The sequence below is a fragment of the Periplaneta americana genome, chromosome 11 (assembly GCF_040183065.1).
Source record: "Periplaneta americana isolate PAMFEO1 chromosome 11, P.americana_PAMFEO1_priV1, whole genome shotgun sequence".
Taxonomy (NCBI): domain Eukaryota; kingdom Metazoa; phylum Arthropoda; class Insecta; order Blattodea; family Blattidae; genus Periplaneta; species Periplaneta americana.
Window position 1 is genome coordinate 159,493,249 of NC_091127.1, and position 27,269 is coordinate 159,520,517.

A 27,269-nucleotide genomic window follows, 5' to 3' on the forward strand; every position below is an offset into this window, starting at 1 on the left:
AAATTTCCCTCGTTTGTGAACTTCTCTATCATGCAAAATGCAAACGACATTCAACAAAAGAAATGCATTCAATACTATGACAGGTAGCTAATTAATGCGAGAGAAGTAAATATATGACTTTGCGTATTAATGAAAATGTAGGGGATCAAAGAGATTTTTATCATATCAAAATGTGCCCTATTAATGAGGTCAAATCAATGTCACAGATGCACAAAAACTGATAAGAAAGTAGTCGTTTTCGCGCAAGAAAACAGGCCCACAACTTGTTTGAGGAGTGAAAATAATTATGGAATTCAATAGAGAGGGTGAGAGATATAATGGCCGTTTATATATCAATTAATTATTGTGTTAAATTGTATTTTCTAAAACTGAAATCTATGTTTAGGTTAGTCACTCTTTTAATTTCTTATACATTTTGCTTTTCTGTTAGACCATGTGCACGTTCGGTACAATCCACTGAAGGGTGAATGGATACTCGTGTCTCCACATAGGACAAAGCGACCGTGGAGTGGTCAAATAGAAGATGCACCTGATGAAAAAATTCCAGAATTTGATCCGAAAAACCCTCTTTGCCCTGGAGTTACTAGGCCAAATGGGCAGGTAAAATACTAATCAATGTATCTTACATTTGCGAATATTCCTTACAGTTTCTTGCCATACCCCGGTACCTATATAAAAAGTCTAGTCTTATTATTTATTACTCTGATTATGAAATTAATTAGGGATATTAATTTTGTTCTGAAACCCCAATTTTGATAATTAGACTTGGCTTTTCAAGGGCTGGACCTGGACGGACCCTTGCACAGAAGATTGCTTTGGTCCATTGTGTGCCCTAAACTGCATACCGGTTATGCAGGTGACACGGGTGGCATTCATGAATCCGATATTGACAGCCCTGACAGAGGAGTACATGATAAGCTCCAGGGCCCGAAGCCCCAAGCTCTTCTTATATCAACATGTGAAACCCATACTATCTCAAGACTTCACCACAGTCTAATTTGTAACTATTACGACAGATGAAATAACGAGAAGGTGGAGTGTGTTGGTGGAAAGATAGATGGAAACGGGAGTAAGCCTACCACGAGAAAAGCCCTCTGCAATGTCTGCTTTGTCCACAATTGCAACATTTTGGCAAGTGTAAATCAAATGTGCAGTATTAAATTAATTCATTCTATGTTCTGCCCAAGGGCAGGCCTTTCACTGCAGACCCAGCTTTCTCCAATCTTTCCTATTTTCTGCCTTTGTCTACTCATACGATCCATATATCTTAATGTCGTCTATCATCTGATATCTTCTTCTGCCCCGAACTTTTCTCCCATTCACCATTTCCTCCAGTGCATCCTTCAGTAAACAGTTTCTTCTCAGCCAGTGACCCAACCAATTCCTTTTCCTCTTCCTGATCAGTTTCAGCATTATTCTTTCTTCACCCACTCTTTCCAACACAGCTTCATTTCTTATTCTCTCTTCTTCAGATGCTTCTGTTTGCTTCTCTTCAGTTCGTCGTAACATCCATGTTTCTGCCCCATACAATGCCACACTCCACACAAAGCACTTCACTAGTCTCTTCCTTAGTTCTTTTTCCAGAAGTCCGCAGAAGATGCTCTTTTTTTTATTAAAAGCTTCCTTGGCCATTGCTATCCTCCTTTTGACTTCCTGGCAGCAGCTCATGTTACTGCTTATAGTACACAGCTGTCCACTTGCTCTACTGCCTCATTTAGAATTCGCAAGTTTATCTTCTTTATTTTATCTTCCTCTCACCATAGTCTTCGTCTCATTTGCATTTATCTTCATCCCATACTCCTCACAGCTGTAATTTAGCTAAAGTAGGATATCCCTTAGTATCATTTCCTCTTCTGCTAACAATGCCATATCATCAGCAAATTTTATGCATTTTATTCTTCTTCCTCCTGCTATCACTCCTCCCATGTTCAGAAAACAGTTCTTTACTAAATTCAAGTAGATGTTGAACAGGGTAGGGCCGTTACATAATGGGATTGGGCAGCAAAACGCATTGAATTCAGGCAGACCATAATTTTTTGTGAGTGCAGGGAAATTCAAATTTTATGTTTGGTCACAGTTCTTTATTTTGTTTCTAGGTACATTTATCTGACCCATGGTAAAACATCCTTTTGTAAATATGCCGTAGAATGAAACAAGCCTCACTTGCCTGTTAGTCCAGAATTGGGCTTGGGTTAGATTCCCGTTTGGTTGGGTTTTTACAGAGGTTTTCCCCAACTGTAAGGAAAATGTCAGGTAATCTCCTCACCTCATCTCGCCAAGAAATTGCAACTCTTGACTTGTTCCAAATCTTAAAGCCTCAGTGCTGATGTAAGATCTATAGAATACAATAAATGAAATGAAAAAAATATATATACTGTATCGGGTGTCTGATATAATAAATTTGGGACAGAGAACAGCCCTTTGGGATTAAGTGTCAATCGAATCTACCTCTAGTTTTATTATACGTGTATTTTTTTTACTTTTCAGGTGAATCCGAAATATGAATCAACATTTACGTTCACCAATGATTTCCCAGCACTTCTTGAAGATGTTCCTAGCCCTTCACCGAGCAGTGATCCATTGTTTCAAATGGAAAAGGCTCAAGGCACATGTAGGGTTATGTGCTTTCATCCGAAATCAAACATAACTCTTCCACTTATGACAGTGCAAGAGATTCAAACAGTAATAGAAAAGTTAGTACTTACAGCATATCAACAAATTACTTAACTTACATGTCATGTTCGATATTGTTAACAGACTAAATTATTAACTTGCTAATTGACTTATGTGTGCGACAAACTTGTTTCATTCTGGTATCAATAAATCACAACTGATAAAAGCACCCATGCATGTAGCCATCTATGTAGATACATACACACACACATACTGTTGTCACGCCAGGAGAAGGCGGCTGAAGTACTTAGACGGGGCGGAGGGAAACAGTCGCGCATGCGCACCGCGCTGTTCACTGCAATATTCCTGTTTCACAAACATCTACTGCACGTGTCTATGAATCTTTGCGACTTTGTGAAAATAATAGTGGGGTTTTTACTGTAGTGTTTTATTAGTTTCAACAAGACAATTGTTTTCAGTATACCACAAATCTTGTATTGCTTTAGTTATCCTTTGCTTTTCGTGTTAATAGTGTTGATAATAATATAGTTAATAGAATTTATGTTATTGTATACTGTTATTTAGGTTTATAGCAGTTTTTGTTTATTGCAAATATATCGACAAAGAGGAAACAAGGATTGACAATCTATAGTGAAGAAAGGAATACGAGTATTATAAGTGCAAAATAATTCTGTGATGAAGAAAAAGAACAACAGTGCCTTTGCATTCCTCTTACGAAACCTACAGCAAAGATAGAAAAGTACTCTAATCTATCCACAAGAACAATACAGCGTATAAGGAAAAAATGTAAACGTCCAGACTACCGAAACGCAAATGTAGATGACTTCGACGGGAGATTAACAAAAAAGATATAATTGAGAATTTTTATTTGAAAAAGAAAGAGGGCCACCGGCGTAGCTCAGGAGGTAGCGCGTTTGCCTGTTGATCTGCAGTTGTGCTCGGGAGTGAGTTCGATTCCCGTTTGCGCTGACTACCTGGTTGGGTTTTTTCCGAGGTTTTCCCAAGCGGAAGGCGAATGTCAGGTAATCTATGGCGAATCCTTGGTTTCATTTTGCCAAATACCATCTCGCCATCATTAATTCAATCGACACTGAAGAAGCTAGTACATAGTTATTACAATGTCGTTAAACAACCAACTAAAAAAAAAGTAGTAACAAGCTTTTACCCCTGCTACAAGAGAGAATTGATTTGAAATGAAAGACAACATTAAGACGAATACTGAAGAAAAAGGATTTCAGGTGGAAGAAGTGTGCAGCAAAAAAAAATTGAGGAAAACACTGTAAATTGGAATACGTGAAGATATCTACAGCAAATAAGAAAGCTTAGGAAAGTGGAAAAACCGATTTTGTATCTGGACGAAATGCGGATAGATAGACCTACCAATTTAACGTTTCCCAAGTTCTGGCACGATAAAAATGTTACGGGAGTTTTGACTACCGTAAATGTATCCAGAACACTCATTGTTGTTCATCAGGATGGGGGCGGTGGGGCTAATGGCTTTGTTGAGAGATTCGAATTAATATACACGGCTGGAACATAAACAGACGATTATCATGGACAGATCATACTCCAGAAATTTTGAAAAATGTGATAATGATAGTCATAGCAACAGCACCGAAGATGCGGAATCTTTTATGTCTGACTCCGTTCCCGTGTAGCCAAGTAAGTGGACGAAGTTTTCAGGTCAGAGTGTAGCGTAAAGTTCCCCCATCCCGCCTATCTACTCCCCGCGCCAACTCGTAGCGCGAAGACAGTACATTAGGAGGAACAAAGAGATAATGGGCCTAACATTGACTTAGGTCAATTTTGTGCAAAGCACTTCTCACAAATTTACTTCCTCATCAAATCTTATCTAATCCTATAATTGACAATACTTAAGGCTACTACAGGCATCCAACAAACAAAACTCAGTGCCCTAAAACCAGCGGGCGTGACTCTCTCGCATAGATGACGTATGCTCCCTTTCCCAGCATGCTCCCCGTCTCCAATCACACCACCGACTCAAAAACTGAAGGTGGATAGGTTCAAGAAAAAGTATTTGGCATAAAAATAACATTCAGAGGTAGTATGTTTCATTATTATGGAAGCAAATAACTTTCAAAATGTCTGATATTTTTCGTTGAAAATAAATCTGAAAAATTTTTATTTGAACATCTAATGAACTTAGTTTGCAGTGTTTGCTGCACAAGCCACTAGTTTAATTTTATTTGAAGTTACACCCAACCCATTGTAACTTTGCACCTGGCAGCTTTGCATAATGTTGGTAACAAGAGACGTCACTTTGTCACCGTTGGTAACAAGAGACGTCACTTTGTCACATAAAAGGGTTTAAAAATAACTGTCTTATAAAAATTAAGGTTGATAGTTGTTTTATTCTTTTTATGCCTGTAATATTATATGTTTGCAGGTGGATAGAACAAATAACAGAACTTGGTCAGAAGTACATTTGGGTGCAGATTTTTGAGAACAAGGGAGCCATCATGGGTTGTTCCAATCCACACCCGCACTGTCAGATATGGGCGTCTGCCTTCTTTCCTAATGAGCCACGTATTAAAGATCACTATCAGCTTGAGTATTACAACAAGTATAAACGTCCCTTGCTTATGGATTATGTTGAGAAGGAACTGGAGAAAAAGGTAAATATTTTTCAATGTAACAAACATCTTTCGAAGAGGTGGAAAAATTCAAATATCTTGGAGCAACAGTAACAAATATAAATGACACTCGGGAGGAAATTAAACACAGAATAAATATGGGAAATGCCTGTTATTATTCGGTTGAGAAGCTTTTGTCATCTAGTCTTCTGTCAAAAAATCTGAAAGTTAGAATTTATAAAACAGTTATATTACTGGTTGTTCTGTATGGTTGTGAAACTTGGACTCTCACTTTGAGAGAGCAACAGAGATTAAGGGTGTTTGAGAATAAGGTTCTTAGGAAAATATTTGGGGCTAAGAGGGATGAAGTTACAGGAGAATGGAAAAAGTTACACAACGCAGAGCTGCACGCATTGTATTCTTCACCTGACATAATTAGGAACATTAAATCCAGATGTTTGAGATGGGCAGGACATGTAGCACGTATGGGCGAATCCAGAAATGCATATAGAGTGTTAGTTGGGAGGCCAGAGGGAAAAAGACCTTTGGGGAGGCCGAGACATAGGTGGAAAGATAATATTAAAATGGATTTGAGGGAGGTGGGATATGATGGTAGAGACTGGATTAATCTTGCTCAGGATAGGGACCAATGGCGGGCTTATGTGAGTGTGGCAATGAACCTCCGGGTTCCTTAAAAGCCAGTAAGTAAGTAAGTAACAAACAGATAAAAATCTGTAAATTTTTAATTCACGTATTTCTCCAAAGTACATTGTTTTAGGAATGTAACATATTTCATTAACATGTGTATTTATTCAATGCCTATCCACTTCACTTACGTGATTCAGGTTCCGCATATTGCAGATAGATGGCAGGACTGTGATCCATTTTCAAGTTGCAGGCCACACTATATTTTAGCGACAATGTTTTGTTAAGAAGAAAAAGACAAGTTCATATTATGCAAATCGAGCTTTCAGGTATAACTCCCTATAAAGTTGATTTGAATAATTTCGAGGGAAAAATTGTTCCAGGGCCGGATATCGAACCCAGAACAATTTTTCCCTCGAAATTATTCAAATCAACTTTACAGGGAGGTATACCTGAAAGCTTGATTTGCATAATACACGTCACTATTCGTTAACAGAAAACCACAATTTAAGTCACACAGAGTTACTGTGCACTCAATGTTGGTTGCTTGACAGTTGTCAGCCCACTTTGAGGTCTGTGGATATAGAGGGAAAAACTGGATTGGTGTCTGGTAGAGTTCCCAGGTAGCTCAGCTGGTAGAGCGTTGGTATGTTTAACCAAAGGTCTCGGGTTCGATACCCGGCCCCGGAATAATTTTTCCCTCGAAATTATTCGAGTTCATATTATGTTTAATTCTTGTTGACAAATTAATACCTTTGCATGTCACAAACAGCTATGATGTTTTGTGTTCTAGGAACGAATAGTAACTGAAAATGCAGACTGGGTGGTGGTTGTGCCATACTGGGCAGTGTGGCCATACGAAACAATGCTACTGCCCAAAGTTCACTTGAAACGATTTACAGATTTGAATAGTTCACAGCAGAATAGTCTGGCAGCTATCATCAAAGTGCTCACTACCAAGTATGACAATCTCTTCAAGACCTCTTTCCCCTATTCTATGGGGTGGCACGGTGAGCACACTGAAACATGTTTCACTGCATTAGGATACATTTATAAATAAAGCTGAACCGAGAACTCATCATAAGCTATATTAAAATTATAATAAAACTGAACAGCACAAAAGTGTCACTTGTATGCAAATCAACTGATTAATATATTATCTTAAAGACATCATTTCTACACTATCTACCAAATAGTAATTGGGCACTGTTTTTGCCCCTTTAGAACCTCGTGGTACCACCTCTTGTTGCTATAACAGCAGCCACCCTGTATAGGCATGCTCTCCACTAGTTTGTGTAGGATATCCACTGGAATGCGTCGCCATTCCTCTTGCAACATGGCACTCAGTTGGACGATGGAAGTTGGCCACATCTCCCGAGACCTCAATCGCCGGTCCAATTTGTCCCATAGGTGCTCGTCGGGATTGAGATCAGGATTCTGTGCAGGCCAGTCCAACCGGTGAACATTATTGTCTGCATACCGTAGTAGCCGCTGAAACATGGCACTTAGCATTGTCATCCTGGAAGTAACAAGGGTTCATTCCATAGAAACGCCAGAGTGTTGGGAGCATTTCTTATCCAGAATTGTACAGTATGCCTGTGAGTACATTCTGCCACGAACAACCACCAGTGGTCCTACACCTTAGTACGAGAAACACCCCCATACCATCACTTCACTGGCACCAAATTTCCTGGTAGGCACTATACGCTCTGGTAGAAGCCGTCTCCGGGTAGCCGCCACACCCATACACTCCATCAGACCAAAATAATGTAAATCTCGATTCTTTACCCCATAGAACCGATTTCCACTGCTCCAGTGTCCAGTTTCGATGGTCCAAACACCACCTGAGTCTCTGAGCTTTATTCGTCTTAGTGATATGCGGCTTATGTGCCGCTGCTCTTCCGGAATATCCGAGTTGGTGGGCCTCTGTTCGCAATGTTCCAATGGAAATAGACACGTTTGTCACTGCTTGAAACTCCTGTCTGATGATAGTCATTGGTTGTGGTTACAATCTCACGTTTTAGGGTTCTGTGACATCTGTTGATCAGAATTTTCGGTCGCCCTGAACATTTACCATTGTCACAATGTCCATCGACCTTCCACTTACATAGGACGAATGCTACTGTTGATTTGGGCCTGTTTACCTTAGCGGCTATTGCCTTGCTAGACGTCCACTGAGATGGCAGCCCACAATTATGCCCTTATCAAAGTCTGACAGCTCTCACACGTTCCATCTCTTTCTCAACTGATTCTCTTGCTCACTGCAACACATACCGGCCACAAGAGTCAAATGATATACTAAATTAACTAAAATCATGGGTGCCCAATTACTTTCTGGTAGATAGTGTATTTTCAACTAAGTTTCGTCTATTTAGAGTGGTCACCACAGTTTCTATCTCCCTGTACAAATTAGACTCAATTAGACCTATTGAAAATTTAGAGCTGTATTATCCAAAATAGCTATATACTTGCAATGACAAGTGTCTTTCAGCAACCTGTAACTGTCTGCTTATATTTTTGCTGTCCACACCTGTGGAGTAACGGCTAGTGCATCAGGCTGCAAAACCAGGTGGCCCGGGTTCGATTCCCGGTCGGGGCAAGTTACTTGGTTAATGTTTTTTCCGGGCTTTTCCCTCAACCCAATATGAGCAAATGCTGGGTAACTTTCGGTGCTGGACCCCGGACTCATTTCACCGGCATTATCACCTTCAGCTCATTCAGATGCTAAATAACGTAAGCTGTTGATAAAACGTCGTAAAATAACCTACTAAAATAAAAAATATATATATATATATATATTTTTGTTTTTGCTATTTTTCAGGTGCTCCAACTGGTCCAAAATTGAATGAGAATGCAGACCATTGGGTGTTTCATGGAATATATTACCCTCCCCTTTTGCGATCTGCCACTATTAAGAAATTTATGGTTGGGTATGTAATTGCTAGTTGTTATTTATACTGTATATCTACCACAGACAGTATGAACTACTGTTTTATAATGGCATTAGACTTGTAGTTTCAAACCATTTATTCTTTAGCATCTTATAGGGCTATTCCATCTCAAATCGATCGAAATATAGAGAAAATTGACCTTGCAATTTTTAAATGCAATGAAACTTTTTCTGTCCGTTGACAACTGTGATAGAATGCTTTGTGCAAAGTTTGAGGCATCAGAACTTCATAGTGTTTAAATTACAAATATAAAATATTTAAATTTATCATATTTTCATAAAATTAGCAACTTTAAACTGTTGTGGCTCCGAAACCCTTTCACCCAGAGATCAAAATCACGGTTTATTTTGATGCTGAGAAATTAAAGTTTTTCTTACTTTTTATGGAAATGGAGAAATTTAGATTTTTCTTCATTAAGACGCCTTAGCCCACGAAAAAATATTTTTAAAATATATGGTTAGATTCCGCATTGAAAGTACAAATAAACACATTTTTTACTGGTGCATCATTGATAAGAAAGTATTGAAAATATCAAATAAAAAAAATAAATAGTACGCCTGTGAACTAACCAGCTGACTGTGAGATGGGAGCTAGCCGAGGGAAGCAAGGCCAGGAGACAAACACGTGATGTTTCGTCTAGTAGCGCATAGCTGGGCTAGCTTTATCACAAGTTTTCATGAACACAAGAGTAAAATGTCGCCCAACGCTCGCTTATCTTCAGCTCTCGGCCAGTGCATGCGGTACTGCGTCGTTCAAGTCTAGGCATGTGAAAATAATTTATTTTACCCTCGAAACTTATTGCCGAGCCACTAAGCAAACAATGCCGAATCCCTCTTAAGAATGCAAGGTTTTTTCTCAATATTTTTTACATTTTTACAAATGGGCAAAAAGCCTAAAAGTAAGTAAAATCAGATTATCTGTCTCTCTGTGTACAATAAAAATAACGATTACTTCTTATCATAACCTACCAAATGTCAGCTTCAAAATGAGCTCCCGTTCAATGTTCTGCAGTAAACGGTTCCAGAGTTCTAAGCGCTGAAAGAGGCTTGTTTTTATAAAATACGCTAAATTTGTCGCTCAACAATACGAAAACCGTTTGACTTTCGATAGTATATTTTTGAAAATGCACTCTCCTCAGCACCTTGTATAAGTAGGGAAAAAATTAAAGTATTAAAAAAATGCGAGGTTTTTTACTGATCGATTTCATATGGAATAGCCCTATATGAAACTGTAGGATTCTTCCCATCTTTCACATGTTGACACATTCAGATGATCCATGTAACTGAACCCAAAATTCACATTTTATATAAATATTCGGAAAGATAGTAATGTTCTGTTTCTAAATGAATGTTGCTAGTGCTTCTTTTCGTGGTGTTTGTAAGTTTTACGATGTTCATTACTTAAACAATCTCTTATCATAACTGTTTCATATTGCTTTAGACTGTACTTTCATTACACCAGTTCGATTACTTTAAATTGCATCAGAGAGCATCAGAGTAAAAGGATGTTATTCATATAGATCTACAAAGTATATGCCTAGTGTAAATTCTTCGGAACCTTGTAAGTGAATATATAATTGAAATTAATGCAATTTTGTTTTCTGGTCTTTCAGATACGAAATGCTGGCACAGAGTCAACGAGATTTAACTCAAGAACAGGCTGCAGAAAAGCTCCGTAATTTACCTGAAATTCATTACAAAGATGCAAATAAATAATGTCTTCAATTAGTTGATCTCGAATAATTTATTGAAGAAAAGTTCCATTAGCATTGTAGTTGAATTTAGATAATTCTTGGTATATGTGAAAGACAACTTTTTTTTTTCCAACTTAAAACTTGTACCAAGTATGTTAGCAATATTTTATATGGTTATATGTTTAAAAAGGAGAATTCTTCATTTGGTGCTTATAACTTACTCTAGGATTCTAGAGAAATATGGCCAACTTTGAGTAAAAAAAAAAAAAAAGATGCAGAAGAAGATTAGTATCTTATACTATATACATATATTTATGGTAAGGGAGAGAGCGAAATCATCTTACTGTGAAAGTGTTTAATGTAAGTATGGAAACTTAAACATGCTGCAGATGTAAAATCGTGCCTTAAGAATAAGTTATGAAGTTCTCTACACACAAAATTGTGTGAAGTTTGTTTTGCATTTTATGCAGTGTACAACTAAAACAAATTTAAATGATTTTCTGCAATACCTTCAAATGGGAGTAACAGTACAAATCATACACTTGCCATCAGTAGTTCACTTGTTTATCTGGCATGATTATTACGTTGGTATCAAATATTTTTTATAAACTACTGTGTATATCTGTGATTTAGCGAGCTGTAGTGTTCCTACAGATAATTCTTTAGAAAGCTTTAACAGAAGTTACCTGCGGAATCTAGTCTACAAGTAAACCAAGTCAAACATAAAGTGTTACAATTTCTTTGTTTTTCCGTGAAGTTTGAAATAGTGCATCTGACTTGTTAAAATAAATTAGAGCTGTGAAGCCAAAGAACTATCATTGTGAATTTTGTGTAAGGGAAAAGCTTACATGGGTATTTAATATGAATTTAGTGATTGTAAATGATTTATTTTATTTCAACAATATATTTAGGGCCTAATGTAATTTACAAAATGTTATATTTTTGTAATAAACTGTATTACGAAAATAACTTTCGTCCAGTCTTCATGTTATAATTGAAATTTTTTATACCTATTCACATCCCTAACACTTTTCTTTAAGTTTCTCGGATATGCCATATAAATTTTTTGCACTTGAATTAAACAATATCATTATAAATAAAAATTAAAAATAGAATCCGGGTGTTAAAACACTATGTGAAGAAAAAGTATTTACATCGAGAACTAGAAGTTAGAACTGACAAATTTACAAAAGCATTATTAGATTCATTAGTTCTAAAAACAAGACTGGAGACAAAGGAATTACGGAATATAGTAGTTTTATGGAAACTTGATGGGGTAAGAAACCAAACAATGATAGCACAATATGGGATACACAACACAGAATAATGGGTTACAAAGATAAGGAGTAGAAGTACTGAAATATGGAACAAAATAGAATTATAACCTTACAAAAGTGTAGCAGAAAAAGATCATTATTTTGAAGAAAAAAAAATAATTTACCTTAATATGACAGCTAACACATCAAAAGCTGCTAGTAAACAGGGAAAGAGGGGTCAATTTCCCGTGCCCAACTATGAAGACCACCAATTATATCTTTGACAGAAATATGAAGGTCATTTAAGGACTTTCGCAGTGCCAGCACTCCTTTCTGCGAGTCATTTCCTCGCCGACACACTACATATACTGAAATAAACAGCAGAGTAATGTCTATTCAAATATGCATAAATTCAGAACACATTTCTCACCTTGAATGAAAAATATTTCAGTTATGTCTACAAAGAAAATACAGAGAAGGTGTAAATCTCATTTGCTTACCAGTTTTAGATATTTAACTTACAGAAAACAAATGCATCCTTACGAAGCACGGTGTTATAAATGCCTTCTCTTAATAGTACTTTTAGACAAAACTTAAATTTGTAACTATTACAAGATAAACATTTTAAGCTCACCAGGAAATTCTACATCATTGGACTGTTGCTTTGTGACAATCTCTCTCAACTTCTGCACTGCAGAGTCGGATGACAAATCCTTCAAAGGCACATTTAATGATTCTGGTAGATGGCAAATTTCAAATTCCATAGGAGACCTTACATCAATCAATATATGTGGTCCAGCACGAGTATCATTATAGGAAGTTACTGAAATCCTGTCTGTCTCATCAAGAAGATGTAAAGATGTATCCTACAAAGAGAAAAAAACTTTCAAAGTAATGATAATCCTATGATGTTAAAGTGATTCAAAAACAAACTTCATTAAAACACTGCATAATATTTACTTACAAATGACTTTTAAGGAACCCGCAGGTTCATTGCCACCCTGAGCAAGATCAATCCAGTCTCTATCATCATATCCATCTCCCTCAAAGCCATTTTAATATTATCCTCCCATCTACGTCTCGGTCTCTCCAAAGGTATTTTTTCCTCCAGCCTCCCAACTAACACTCTATATGCATTTCTTGATTCGCCCATACGTGCTACATGCCCTGCCCATCTCAAACGTCTGGATTTAATGTTCCTAATTATGTCAGGTGAAGAATACAATGCGTGCAGTTCTGCATTGTGTAACTTTCTCCATTCTCCTGTAACTTCATCCCTCTTAGCCCCAAATATTTTCCTCCATTCTCCTGTAACTTCATCCCTTCTAGCACCAAATATTTTCCTAAGAACCTTATTCTCAAACACCCTTAATCTCTGTTCCCATCTCAAAGTGAGAGTCCAAGTTTCACAACCATACAAAACAACCGGTAATATAACTGTTTTATAAATTCTAAGTTTCAGATTTTTTGACAGCAGACTAGATGAATAAACTTCTCAATTGAATAATAACAGGCATTTCCCATATTTACTCTGCATTTAATACGTGTCCTACATGAATACAGAAATAGTGAGACATAAATTAATGTATTATAAGTTGTACAAGTAAAAAAAAATTGCATACTGTATATTGTCATCGTTCTGGCAGAAATCGCTAAGTCCAAAATTATTGTTTTGAGTTACAGCGATTTTAAAGTTTAATCAAATTTTAAAAATCTGTTTTGACCTTTTTTTTCTGATTACGTCTCCTAGTTCATTTTATCGGCATAAATGTGAAGTTGTTGCCATGTATGCATTATTTCTTAAAATATCCAAAATAATGGACCGTCAATTTTGGACTTAGTGATTTCTGCCTGAATGACGACGATATTAAAGTTTTTAATTACGCATTACATTACACTAACAGCAAATAAAACAATCTAAAATGGTTAAAATTCTGTTGGGAGGCGAGTATCTATACAGTGGAGAAAGTTTCCCTTTGATAACTATCAAAAAATGACGAATAACATAGTCATTCAATCTTCATTTCCTTTTTCAAACCTATCTCCAGGTGTTGTATAAAGAGGAAAGCATAGATATACCAAATGTAAACCTCAAATAATTTCGTACAAGCTTTCAAAAGACAGGTAACAGATTCCACATCAGGGTTTGTAAATTCACTCTTATTCTCTGGTACCTTAAACATTCAGTTTGGAACAAGCCTAATGTGAAGTTCTGTACTGTTTCTTGGAAAATTACTCCACCCTCACAGCAAAGAAGTGCGGGAAAGAAGAAGATATCAGATGATAGACGTCATTAAGATATATGGATCATATACGGAGATAAAGAGGAAGGCAGAAAATAGCAAAGACTGGAGAAGCCACCAGTGTGACTCAGTCGGTTAAGATGCTTGCCTACCGGTCTGAAGTTGTGTTCGGGCGCGGGTTCGATCTCCACTTGGGCTGATTACCTATTTGGATTTTTTCCGAGGTTTTCCCCAACCGTAATGTGAATGCCAGGTAATCTATGGCGAATCCTCGGCCTCATATCGCCACATACCATCTCGCTATCACCAATCTCATTGACGCTAAATAACCTAGTAGTTGATACAGCGTCGTTAAATAACCAACTTAAAAAACAAAAAAAAAAAAAAAGACAAAAAAAATTGGAGAAAGCAGGGTTTGCAGTGAAAGATCTTCCCTTGGGTACAACACTATAAATGAATTACTATCACTATCAAAGATTAATTCTGACGTGGACAGGAAACAATAAGTAAATTTTGCCTGGAACCATCTAATTCAGAAACACAGTTCTTTTACATGACACAAATCTTTTCCTTTTCAAAGGAAAGTCATGATAAGCATTCTTAATAGCTTAGTGTGCTTAAAAATCCATTGTTTAGTCTGGTTTGAATTCACAGACTTCGATCTAATGCTAAGTATGATTATTACCGAACTGCAGAGAAACATTCATAACGGAAATATTGTAAAGAGTAGAATATCACTGCACTGCATTGAATTGAAACATACAGGAAGCACAGGGCAAGAATGTGAAGATAGAATGAAAAATAACAAATCACTACCTTATCATTAGCTTTTGAACAACAGAACTGCTCGTAGTCTATCAAGGCTGTAACGGAGGGCTGGTCTCCACAGACAGCACAGGATGGATTCCTGTCACGAAGCCTGATGTTACGGAACTTGCTGTCAGAACCATCAAACACCAGCAGCCTTTTACTGAGGACTCCTGAGTGACCCAACAGGATCTTAAGTGTTTCCAGAGCTTGCAGCACTCCTATCACACCTGGAACTAACATTAAACATGAAACATAAAATGGCTGATTTACAATAATAATAATAATAATAATAATAATAATAATAATAATAATAATAATAACACAGTACCATCTAAAATAAATGCTTTCTCAGTGCTTTAAAAGAAATCAGTAGAGATGAATGGAAAGACGAGAAGCTGATTACTTACTTATGGCCTTTAAAGAATCTGGAGGTTCATTGCCGCCCTCACATAAGCCCGCCATCGGTCCCTATCCTGAGCAAGATTAATCCTTTCTCTATCATCATATCCCACCTCCCTCAAATTCATTTTAATATTATCCTCCCATCTAGTCTCGGCCTCCCCAAAGGTCTTTTTCCCTCAGGTCTTCCAACTAACATTCTATATACATTTCTGGATTCGCCCATACGTGCTACATGCCCTGCCTATCTCAAACGTCTGGATTTAATGTTCCTAATTATGTCAGGTGAAGAATACAATACGTGCAGTTCTGTGTTATGTAACTTTTTCCATTCTCCTGTAACTTCATCCCTCTTAGCCTCAAATATTTTCCTAAGCACCTTACTCTCGAACACACTTAAGCTCTGTTCCTCTCTCAAAGTGAGTGTTCAAATTTCACAACCATACAGAACAACCAGTAATATAACTGTTTAATAAATTCTATTTTTGAGAGCAGACTGGATGATAAAAGCTTCTCAAACACATAATAACAGGCATTTTCCATATTTATTCTGCGTTTATTTTCCTCTCGAGTGTCGTTTATATTTGTTACTTGAATTTTTCTACCTTTTCAAAGGATAAATTTCCAATTTTTATATTTTCATTTCGTACTATGTTCTGGTCACGAGACGTAATTATATACTTTGTCTTTTCGAGGTTTACTTCCAAGCCTATCTCCTTATTTTCTTCAAGTAAAATTCCCGCATTTTCCCCTAATCAGTTGTGGATTTTCTCCTAACATATTCACGTCATCCGCATAAACAAGCAACTGATGTAACCCGTTCAATTCCAAACCCTCTCTGTTTTCCTGGACTTTCCTAATGCCATATTCTAGAGCAAAGTTAAAGAGTAAAGGTGATAGTGCATCTCATTACTTTAGCCCACAGTGAATTGGAAAAATTGTCCAACAGAAACTGGCCTATACGGACTCTGCTGTAAGTTTCACTGAGACATATTTTAATTAATCACACTAGCTTCTTGGGAATACCAAATTCAATAACAATATTATATAAAAATTTCCAGTATCTCCAATTATAAAGAATCTTGTTTTCTGATCAGTCAGGCTGCTGTCAATACAGATTGTACCCATTACAACAAGAATTTTTTTTATTTTTAGAATACAACATCCAAGTGCCATCTTACTTGTCCCCAGCACGCCTCCATCTCCACAATTTGTGACAGTTTCGGGTGGTGGTGGAACTGGGAACAAACAACGGTAGCATGGACCACCTTTATAGTGGTACACAGTCAGCTGGCCTTCCATCTGCAGAGCACTCCCAGACACAAGAGGGCGGTTGGCAAGCACACAAGCGTCATTCAGCAGGTACCTTGTTGCCACGTTGTCTGTTGCGTCTATCACTACATCATAATCCTTTATGAGGTCCAATGCATTGCTGCTATCTAGCTGCATGTCATATGCAGAAACTTGTAGTGACCTATTTAACCTACAAAGAAGAAAATAGACGTTAAATATATATACAGAAAAAATGATGAAATGATACCGAAAGTAGCTTTGAAAATCAAGGGAATTAAAAGTGACTGTGTTCTTTTTTTTTTGTCCTGCAAAATCCTTTTAAAAACACACAGTGGATTTTGGAGGAGCAGCGATGATATATTACTTACTTACTTACTGGCTTTTAAGGAACACGGAGGTTCACTGCCGCCCTCACATAAGCCCGCCATCAGTCCCTATCCTGAGCAAGATTAATCCAGTCTCTATCATCATATCCCACCTCCCTCAAATCCATTTTAATATTTCCCTCCCATCTACGTCTCGGCCTCCCCAAAGGTCTTATTCCCTCCGGCCTACCAGCTAACACTCTATATGCATTTCTGGATTCGCCCATACGTGCTACATGCCCTGCCCATCTCAAACGTCTGGATTTAATGTTCCTAATTATGGCAGGTGAAGAATACAATGCGTGCAGTTCTGTGTTGTGTTAACTTTCTCCATTCTCCTGTAACTTCATCCCTCTTAGCCCCAAATATTTTCCTAAGAACCTTATTCTCGAACACCCTTAATCTCTGTTCCTCTCTCAAAGTGAGAGTCCAAGTTTCACAACCATACAGAATAACCGGTAATATAACTGTTTTATAAATTCTAACTTTCAGATTTTTTGACAGCAGACTAGACGACAAAAGTTTCTCAACCGAATATTAACAGGCATTTCCCATATTTATTCTGTGTTTAATTTCCTCCCGAGTGTCATTTATATTTGTTACTGTTACTCCAAGATATTTGAATTTTTCCACCTCTTCGAAGGATAAATCTCCAATTTTTATAGTTCCTTTTCGTACAATATTCTGGTTATGAGACATAATCATATACTTAGTCTTTTCGGGATTTACTTCCAAACCTACCGCTTTACTTGCTTCAAGTAGAATTTCCGTGTTTTCCCTAATCGTTTGTGGATTTTCTCCTAACATATTCATGTCATCCGCATAGACAAGCAGCTGATGTAACCCGTTCAATTCCAAACCCTCTTTGTTATCCTGGAATTTGCTAATTGCATATTCTAGAACGAAGTGATAGTGCATCTCCCTGCTTTAGCCCGCAGTGAATTGGAAAAGCATCAGATAGAAACTGGCCTATACAGATTCTGCTGTAAGTTTCACTAAGACACATTTTAATTAATCGAACTAGTTTCTTGGGAATACCAATAATATGTTACATTCCTTAAGCATTAAATTTAATATCAAACAGCTTTCCCACTTATTTAATTTTGATTACTGCTTATGTATCTAGTCAGAAATGCCTTGTTTGAAATATCAGAATTATCTTGTCACATTTCATTACTGACGGAAATTAAGGATGGCTCAACTGGACTGTTGTGAGAAGACTGCTTATACAATTCAGAAGGCTTATGTTTCGCAAATAAAAATTCGTTGTCATGGCTACACCTTATGACTAGCCATCAGTAACTACACACTTCTTACATTCATTATGAATTCTGATACTGTCACACTTGCCACCACTGATAACTGTGGAATACCATAATGCGACTGAGATCTAGCCAGGGTGATTCATTTTCTCAAGTTCACTGTCGATCATAATGGTAACTCTATTACTGGAATGAAGAGCATTAGTGAACAATATATTTCTTTAATAAAGATGAAAAGAAGCGTGTGTAGAAATTATTCATTTACACAATTATTTATTATTTAATTATTTTTTTTTTTAATTTGTAGAAAAGACAAAAACATCATTGTATGAGCATTATGACATGTTATATGATATATGGGTCATTTGCAGAATTTGTATAACAAATGATGTCCATCAATTAATACCCTTCTCATTATTGCATTTATAACAATAGAGTTATGAATTCCTAATAGTGAGTAGTTTCAATACTAATTATTTCCTTCATGTGAAAGATTTCACGAGAATAAAATAAAATTCTCATAGCAATAGCTAAAATGCCGTGTCCATACTAGTTAAGTATTTAAAATGGGGCATGATTATGTCCAGATAAAGGTTTGTTTAATAATGTAATTGAAAAAAATTAAAGAAACATTTGATATTATCAAAACTTCTTCATTTATATCTGAGTTTGTACTTCCTTAGATATGATTGCATAATTACTCTAGTCCAGTAAGTCAGTCAGGTCTGTTACACTATTCTGTTCCTATGGGTACGCAGTTGAAAAAGAAATCCCACAGATGTCAGTACAAGCCAGGATGATGCACAAAGAGCCATCTTGATTGTACTGCTATGTTCACCCATTTTGATTTGGCGAGTTTGTGTGTCATACTCTTGCTTTGTGTTTTAGTCTAAGCATGCATTTTTACTCTGTCAGATCTGTTCGTGTTTTCCACAAATAACAACATATAAAGTCAAGATCAAGAGGACATAATAGTACACGTGTGCAGTAGTTAAGTTGCTATTTTGAAGATTTTTAAGCAAAAAAAAAAATATATATATATATATATAGGTTAGCACATGCTTATATTTGCTTTGTCATGTCTGTTACCTGTCAGATCTGTTAGGCTATTCCATGTCATGTCTGTTACATCATTCAAAACAGTGCCTTAATTTTTTCTAATTATCTATCATTAAAGAAACTAAAGCTCAAATATCTTCGCCTTAAGGGCAATCTACTAAGATAATTGGTACTGAAAGAATGGTTTTCTGTTAATTACTGAAGAAGTTATTATCTTTATATTAGGTAACAGATCTGATATTAAGATATTTAAAATATTTGTTCATTTTTCATCTGAAGTTAGTTCTGTTACTATTCTAAGACCTATGCACTGTTTAAGAATATCTGATATAAAAATAAAGGAATTCTATTTCTATAAAAGATCCATTGATTGTCCTGTAACACACCTGACATTTAGTCGTGCCATCAAAGATTCATTGATGCTTGTAGAGAATGCTGTAGAGCAAGGTGAGTGTACAGTGGCTGATTACTATGGCAGAGACATTGCACTGTATTAATACATGCAGAATATGCACTAAATAGTACTTTAATTTTGACGTTCTCAATCGTCCATTTGCTATACAAATTTTGCAAATGACCCATACACTGCTATCTATTACACTCAAATATTTCAAGTTTCGTTAGATTATTGTCAAATCCCCATACAGTGAAGTATGGCATATATTAAATCATTATCTCACCCTGTCGTTTATGCCTGTGCATCTGGTTAAATCAAGGAAAAGTTCAACTGTAATAACAAGTGGTAGAAGTGATCACCGACCTCTTGAGAGCATCTGCTGCAGAATATGCCTTTCGTTCGCCTACACTGTATTCTGTGTGAAGCAACTGTCGATGCAAGTTGTTCAGTTCCACTCTATCATAATCAACAAGCCCAATGTGGCCTGTAAAAAGCAAAGTAAAAATTGTTACACATAACTAGAGCAAGTAAAAATATGAAATTTCAGGCATAAGGGTTAAAACGTAACTTCTTTTGCAGTCGCTAGATGGCAGTATAGTGAAATTGATAAAAAATGGTTGTCTTGAAAGTTCATTAGACTCATCAATCTATTATATGTGATCTAGGACTCTATGTTCATTACTAAAGGAACACTGGGATCACTTTAATTTCACTAGTAAATCATCTTTTACTTTCCACTTCCTTTCCAACCACAAAATCTTATCTTACCATGTAAACGAAGTTTCACTGTTGATAGCATTTGATTACCTACCTACTCCTGCTCCTGTCAAATACGTAGCTGAGGGACAACCCAACCCACCAGCTCCAACAATCAATACCCGTGACTTTTTCAGAATCAGCTGACCTGCAATTATACAAATATAGAATTATACTACATTACAAGGCACTGAACATCACTGAGATCTCAAGCATATGTTAAGTTATATGGGCACTAAGATAACATATTTTCAACCATTCCCAATACTGATATCTTGCAACAATATAATACTGTGACAGCCACGTAGATTCGATTTCACGACCGGCAGAAGAAGGGCAAGGTCGGCCGTGTTTCATGCGGGTTGCACGCGCATCTGCTTCCTGGGGCATGTGCTATGGTGCAGAGAAGAGAGGGGAGAGAGCGACTGCGGCAGAGAGGAGACGGGTCCGGATTGTTCGAGAGTGCTATCTCTGGACACCAGTAGAACTTTCTCGCAACTGTGGTGTGGTTATAAATTACGACACGCAGGTGAACTTTAGCAGTTTAGTTAGTTGCAGTGTTGTATAGTCAGTGAACAGCAAGCCAGCCAGTCTTGTGTAGCAGGGAAGCCAGCTTCGAGACCGGAGTCCGACTTGAGTGTGTCCGCAGCTGTGTGAACATCCGAAGCCCTGAGTTCGAGTGCAGTGGATCGCAGTTGGGGGACCTGAGTTCGAGTACAGTGGACTGTCTCTGAAGGTCTGTGGTTCGAGATAATGTGAACTTGAGTGACTGAGCTAGAAGAACTAGCCAAGGCAAACGAACTGTGAATTGACAACTGACAGTTCTGATTTGTAAATAGTGCTTTGTGAACATTAGTTAAAATTAACAGTTCATTGTTGTTCTCAATAATCCAAGTAAATTGTCATTGTCGTCTGTGGAGTGCAATAACGGATACTGTGTTGCTGTGTGGAGAGCGAATCCCATTGTTGACGGGAGTGGAATTAAATTGTAGAAAGTGAAGAGTTATTGTTGTAAGAATAAAACTACATTATTGTTTTTTAATTTAAAAGTTACAATACTTTCACACGAAAATAAAAAGTAATTCACAATCCAAACTTAAAAACGTACAGTGGAGCAATGAAAAATGAAAATACATATTAAGTCCACAGTTCACAAAAATTCACTGCATCATGCTACAGTCTTTTTTCTTTCCTCCATGATGACGTATTTATCCCAGATATCAGCACATCTCAAATTGTGAATACCTCTGTAATATGGTAATAAAAGTGTGAAATTTGAATATAATATGTCAGTAGTATGTAATGCTTACTTTCATTCCTTTCTTTGCAACAATTTGGTAATGTACAGGAATTACTATTGTACTGTATTTATTTACAGTCCATGGTATTCGTACATCACTTCACAGCTAGAATATGGAACATGTCAAATAAATCTTAATAGTACTACAAAGTCTTAATTATAGTCACAGTCTACTGAGTGTTCAGTTCAAAATGTGTCATGGCTCGCTGTATGTCGTCATGTGCCTAGCCGATGAGCCTAGAGGATTCAATCTTCCTACACTTCCGCAGAGACGTATTACCTAAATCCGAGAGAAGTTGCCTAGCAAGTACGGCGTTCATTCTGAAGATTACTTACCGATACGTACGGTAACGCCAGTAGTGGCAAGAATGTGAACTGTTTGGAAACACGTACTGAAGTGAGTTTTTTTTTCTTACTGTCGGGATATGGGGAGAGGGTTAAGACGATTACTTACGTATTCGTTAACTTGGACGGTCAACATGGACACGGAGCATTTTGATTTGTGTTGTGGAATGTTGCCGTACGCAGTCGACGATAACAAATACCCTGCGTACGACTTGCCCGCGCAAAACACAGTTCGAAAGAGGTTATGGTAGCACACAGACTTTACAGACCGCCATCTGTTGCTACGACATTCAAGTTATACCTTACACGTTCTCAAGTTCAGATTGAACGCCTTCATTAATAGGCAACTTCTCTGACATAAAAGCTGAAACTCGCTTCAAATCGCTGACTCACAACAGTGACGTCATGACACACTTTGAAATGAACACCCAGTAGTTGAAATATATACAGAAGAGTTTTACAATATCCTAGTACAACACAAGGGGTTAGTACCGATACTTAATATAAAACAGAAATATTCATACAGCTTAGTTGAATGTCATAAATTCACCAACAGAATAGAAGCCATGACAAATTAGGTACTTCTTTAATTTGGCCCTAAATAATCTTATGTTTTGAGTTTGATTTTTTATATCCATACAGAGACTATTAAAAATGTTTACTGCCATAAAATGCACTCCTTTTTGATAGCACAATAGACTTGCCGATAAAGTATGAAAGTCATTTTTTTAAGAATATTTATGCTATGAACTGTTGAATTAGTTACAAATTAATGAAAAAATATACTGACAAGCCATGGGCATTATTTGTAGTTTTTTTAAAATAGTCCTACATAATTCCCTAGACCTGGCACCTACTATTATTCTAATTACTCTTTTTTGTAATAGAAATATATTGTTACTATCTGTGGAATTTCCCCAGAATATTATTCCAAAACTCATTACCGAGTGGAAGTATGCAAAGTATATTGTTTTTAAGGTATTGATATTTACTATCTCTTGCATAGATCTAATAGCAAAACAAGCTGAATTTAGTTTGGGGGTAATTTCTTTAATATGGTTTTTCCCAGCATATAATTTACTCCAACTTCCAAACCACTATGACAAGGAAACATATTTTTCCATACAACAATGTGATTTAATCCAATATAAATACTTATTTAAATGACATCAAAAGCCGAAGCTTCCTCATACAATCTGTTTTGATCTCTAAATTGGGATGGAATCAGGTATAAATATTTTTGAAACTACACTTCGGTTTCTGAGAACACAAAGTGAATTCAACTAATCGCCTTAGGTAAGTTATATTTACCTCTGGGTTGTCTGTCTAATCTTACATACGAAGTGCACAAAAGACAAAAATACAAGGTGTAACGAGAAAAGCTTAGCAATGACAATTTGTTCTGGTTCTCTATAGTTCAGTTCCCGAGATTTCCGGAAAACAACCAGTTTAATTAAAAATAGAAGTAAAAAGGAAAACCCAGGGCAATGCTGGGTGCTTTCATCTAGTTGTAAATAAAATAGGCCTATTCCATTTTAAAATATCTCACACAAATGTATTCAAAATTTTAAATTTTCGGTCATATATATTTTCACAACATCTATAACTTTATCTCAGATACACTATAAAGCAGCATAGAAACTTGCTTGTCACTGTTAAAACAGTTTGAAAAAAAAAAAAACAGAACATTATGTGCTTTACGTGTGATAGAAAGAGAAGACTCATACCTGTCATTCCAATTTCTGACATGATAATTTGTCTGCTGAATTTGGATATGTCTTCATTTGTCAATTTCATACATTGTTCTTGTTCTTTCTTTTCTTCAGCAATCTGCATGGTGCAACAGATAGAATAAGAGAACATTGACACTTCTCTTAATAGAATGTAAGATGTCAGAGCAGGGTAAAAAAATTATTTGATCATGAAGAGCATTTTCTTTTCAATCTATTCGTTAGGTAATAAATAATATATTTAAGGATTGTACATCACCTTGAAATTCTATAGGCTAGTAGGACTACCTATATAAAGCCGAAATGTGATGACAATAATTCAATAGTATAACATACTAAGTGAAAAGGAAAAAGAAAGAAAGAAAACTTGTATTGCAGCCACTCTGTCCACTAAAAACCTTACAACCACAATGGGAATCGAACATCCGCCTCTTTAATGGAAAAATGGTAAATGGACAGGAGTATCAAAAACTATATGCAGTTACGTTCAATGTGTATGAAGAAATATGATACCGGTACTTACTTACTGGTTTTTAAGGAACCCGGAGGTTCATTGCCGCCCTCACATAAGCCTGCCATTGGTCCCTATCCTGAACAAGATTAATCCATTCTCTATCATCATATCCCACTTCCCTCAAATCCATTTTAATATTATCTTCCCATCTACGTCTCGGCCTTCCTAAAGGTCTTTTTCCCTCTGGCCTCCCAACTAACACTCTATATGCATTTCTGGATTCGCCCATACGTGCTACATGTCCTGCCCATCTCAAACGTCTGGATTTAATGTTCCTAATTATGTCAGGTGAAGAATACAATGCGTGCAGTTCTGCGTTGTGTAACTTTCTCCATTCTCCTGTAACTTCATCCCTCTTAGCCCCAAATATTTTCCTACGAACCTTATTCTCAAACACCCTCAATCTCTGTGAAGAAATATGATTCATAATAATATTATAACTGTAGCCTGGAGATTAACTAATTTTTTATTTGCTTCCTCCATTCAAAGGTTGTGAAAGACAAGTCTTCTAACAAATGATTACATATATCTACAGAACAAAAAAAGAGAAACATTAAAAGAGTGAAACACATGAAATTTAAATACACTGACTGAGCAAATCCAGAAAAGAATAAGTTTAAAACAAAACACTTAACAGCAATAGGCCTAACTTATAAGGAATAGGCCTACAAATGATTTTTAAGTATTGTTACTGAATCTTTTAGTGTAGTTAACACCATATTCTTGATAAATCTGGCATCTAACAGGAAGTGTTTGCAGAAGTTACAAAAATGTTTTGTGATAGTAGACTCCAAATGGTATTTCTGAGCAAAGTGGGGAATTGTAGCTTCATATATGTCACATTTCTCTTTGTGACCATTATCTGGTTGAGTGGGTGTTACTTCAGTTCTAATTGGTAGGATCTATAATGTATCCATAAAATGAAACAGGTGGTAGGCCTATGGTGACGATTATGTGACAATTCGTGCACCTCCTCCTTCTAAGGGCGACTGCAATCAAATCATAGTGGATCTTATTGATGTTGTCGTGAATTTCGTGGTATTAAATGGGCAGAAATCCAAAACGCAACTAAGTTTTTTTCATCCCACTGTAGCATTGGCGACAGTAGTTGCCTCAACAATTTTCTAGGTTTAAAGAAAGGGAAATTTTCACTATACGGATTCCTCACTGACAATTATATCTTAAAATACCAAAAAGAGCAGATTTGTCTGCGTTTGTCAAATGCGCATCATCATGCTTACGAAAAGGCACTTTTCAGTGCCAATAATTTATTTTTGTGTGTACAAGGTTGGAATTTTGAAGTAAGGGGAAAAGGAAGGAATCCGTGTTCTGAAAGTTATCCTAAAGAAATACGAAAACTGGTGTGGGGTGACAGCTCTGCTGACTCTGGGCTGTATTTTAAGCACTATACGCCAGCCTGTATATGTTACGTGCCGCATCCGCAGTGAGACACATATCAACATAACATAACCTGATTTCATGGTAAATTAAGGCTGCGAAAATATGTTAAAGATATAAAAACTTGATGGAATAGAATTTACAAACAAAAACACAAAATATAAAAGCCGGCTATTTCTTTAATGCTGGAATGAACACTTATTTAAACCTATAAGAGTATTTACTAAGTTAGTTAATTCTCACCTCCTTCATATGTCTAAGAAGCTCTTCCTTTTCTTGAAGTTTTGTTTTCAAATTTAATATTTCTTCCTTTAAAGTCTGTATAGTATCCATTGTAACTTGTTTCTGCTCTTCAGACTTCATCTTCGTCATTCAGTTTACAAATCTCCTTATCTATTTTATACTTTGAGCCCTCGGCGCTAACTTCCTGTGAACATTTCTAACCATGTTTCCTTCATAATTTTTTTGTGATTTTCTCATTAAAATTTCTAATTTCGTTAAATTCTTATTCACTTACCACATAAACTTAATGTATATTACTTTTCCATTACTCCTGTCAAATTGCCATAATGTTGGCTACCATGACAAATTAATTCCGGAAGTATTTTGATAACTACTTCCTCTTCCTACTTCAGTGAATTTGACTTAAGTATTATCTAGGGTATTATCCTAGATCATAAATGATCTCCAGCCACTGCCTTCTCGATCTATATCATGCTGGCAGCGCCTTAGTAGATTTGCTCACGATCGGTGCTTATCGGTGTACAGTTTTATAAGAGGATGCGAAACATTGATTTTCCCATTTCAAACGCTAGAGGCGCTAATGATCTTGCTGACATCTGTTTTGGGTAGGGGTAACTATAATTACTCCATGAGCTCACCAAGTGGTGAAAAATATAACTACCATGCATAAATCATCCCCACTCCTTCTGAAACCATCTAATTTAAAATAAATCAAATCATTAAAGCCAGTCTGCCTCATGATACTTGGTTCCCTCAGTGGAAACCTTGTCTCGCCATGGAATTACCTGACATTCGTCTTACAGTTGGTGAAAACCTCGGAAAACAGTATTAGTAATCACTCCAAGAGGAATTCGGACCTACGCCCGAATGCAGCATTGGATTAGTAGACAAATGTGCTACTGCCTGAACTACACTGGCAGCTTTCTACTTCTATAATATGGTGCAAAACTCTCGCACTACCATATTTTGTTAGTATAAATTATAGGACACTACTGCATCATATGTCATGTTGTTATATTCATAAGAGATTTCTCCTGCAAAAACCACCAATGAAACAAAATATAATAATTCTAGTTAAATTCCTATAATTGAGACTGACTCATGATTAAATGATCATGATGGATAGCATTTACAACTATTTAAATAATTCTTAAGCCACTTCTACTATCTATCTTCAATGTTCTGTCAATTCGGTTTATACAGAATAAATAATAATTTTTACTTCTTTTATTGCAATAAAAAATATCAATTATCTTTATTGAATGTTTTCATCAAAACACAAATTTTATTTTTCATGATAATGAAAATTGTCATTCAGTCTTTACATACTAACCACGAAAACACTCATATTGACATTTCAGTAGTATCTCTGTTGTCATTTA

At 36.5% G+C, this 27,269-nt stretch overlaps 2 protein-coding genes across 6 annotated transcripts; one reads left to right on the top strand and one right to left on the bottom strand.

Annotated features, from left to right (window-relative positions):
• Positions 1-7: 7 nt before the first annotated feature.
• Galt (Galactose-1-phosphate uridylyltransferase) lies at positions 8-10,657 on the top strand. Its single transcript, XM_069840313.1, has 7 exons — positions 8-305; positions 431-600; positions 2,488-2,693; positions 5,042-5,270; positions 6,667-6,883; positions 8,695-8,803; positions 10,437-10,657. The coding sequence occupies exons 1-7, from the start codon at positions 287-289 to the stop codon at positions 10,537-10,539; spliced, it is 1,053 nt and encodes a 350-aa protein (XP_069696414.1). The 5' UTR covers positions 8-286; the 3' UTR covers positions 10,540-10,657.
• On the bottom strand, positions 2,127-26,308 carry Uba4 (Ubiquitin-like activating enzyme 4). 5 transcript variants are annotated; one of them, XM_069840309.1, is made up of 10 exons: positions 26,162-26,308; positions 25,888-26,083; positions 23,730-23,832; positions 20,413-20,505; positions 19,965-20,085; positions 16,407-16,708; positions 14,833-15,059; positions 12,408-12,639; positions 11,959-12,141; positions 5,939-6,892 (listed from the first exon to the last, which is right to left on the bottom strand). In XM_069840309.1, the coding sequence occupies exons 2-9, from the start codon at positions 26,014-26,016 to the stop codon at positions 11,990-11,992; spliced, it is 1,359 nt and encodes a 452-aa protein (XP_069696410.1). In that variant the 5' UTR covers positions 26,017-26,083; positions 26,162-26,308; the 3' UTR covers positions 5,939-6,892; positions 11,959-11,989. The 5 variants fall into 5 exon arrangements, with proteins under 5 accessions (XP_069696412.1, XP_069696410.1, XP_069696408.1 ...); XM_069840311.1 differs by lacking the exon at positions 5,939-6,892 and adding an exon at positions 2,127-2,335 and having other exon boundaries at positions 25,888-26,229; XM_069840307.1 differs by having other exon boundaries at positions 25,888-26,229.
• Between the last annotated feature and the right edge of the window lie 961 nt (positions 26,309-27,269).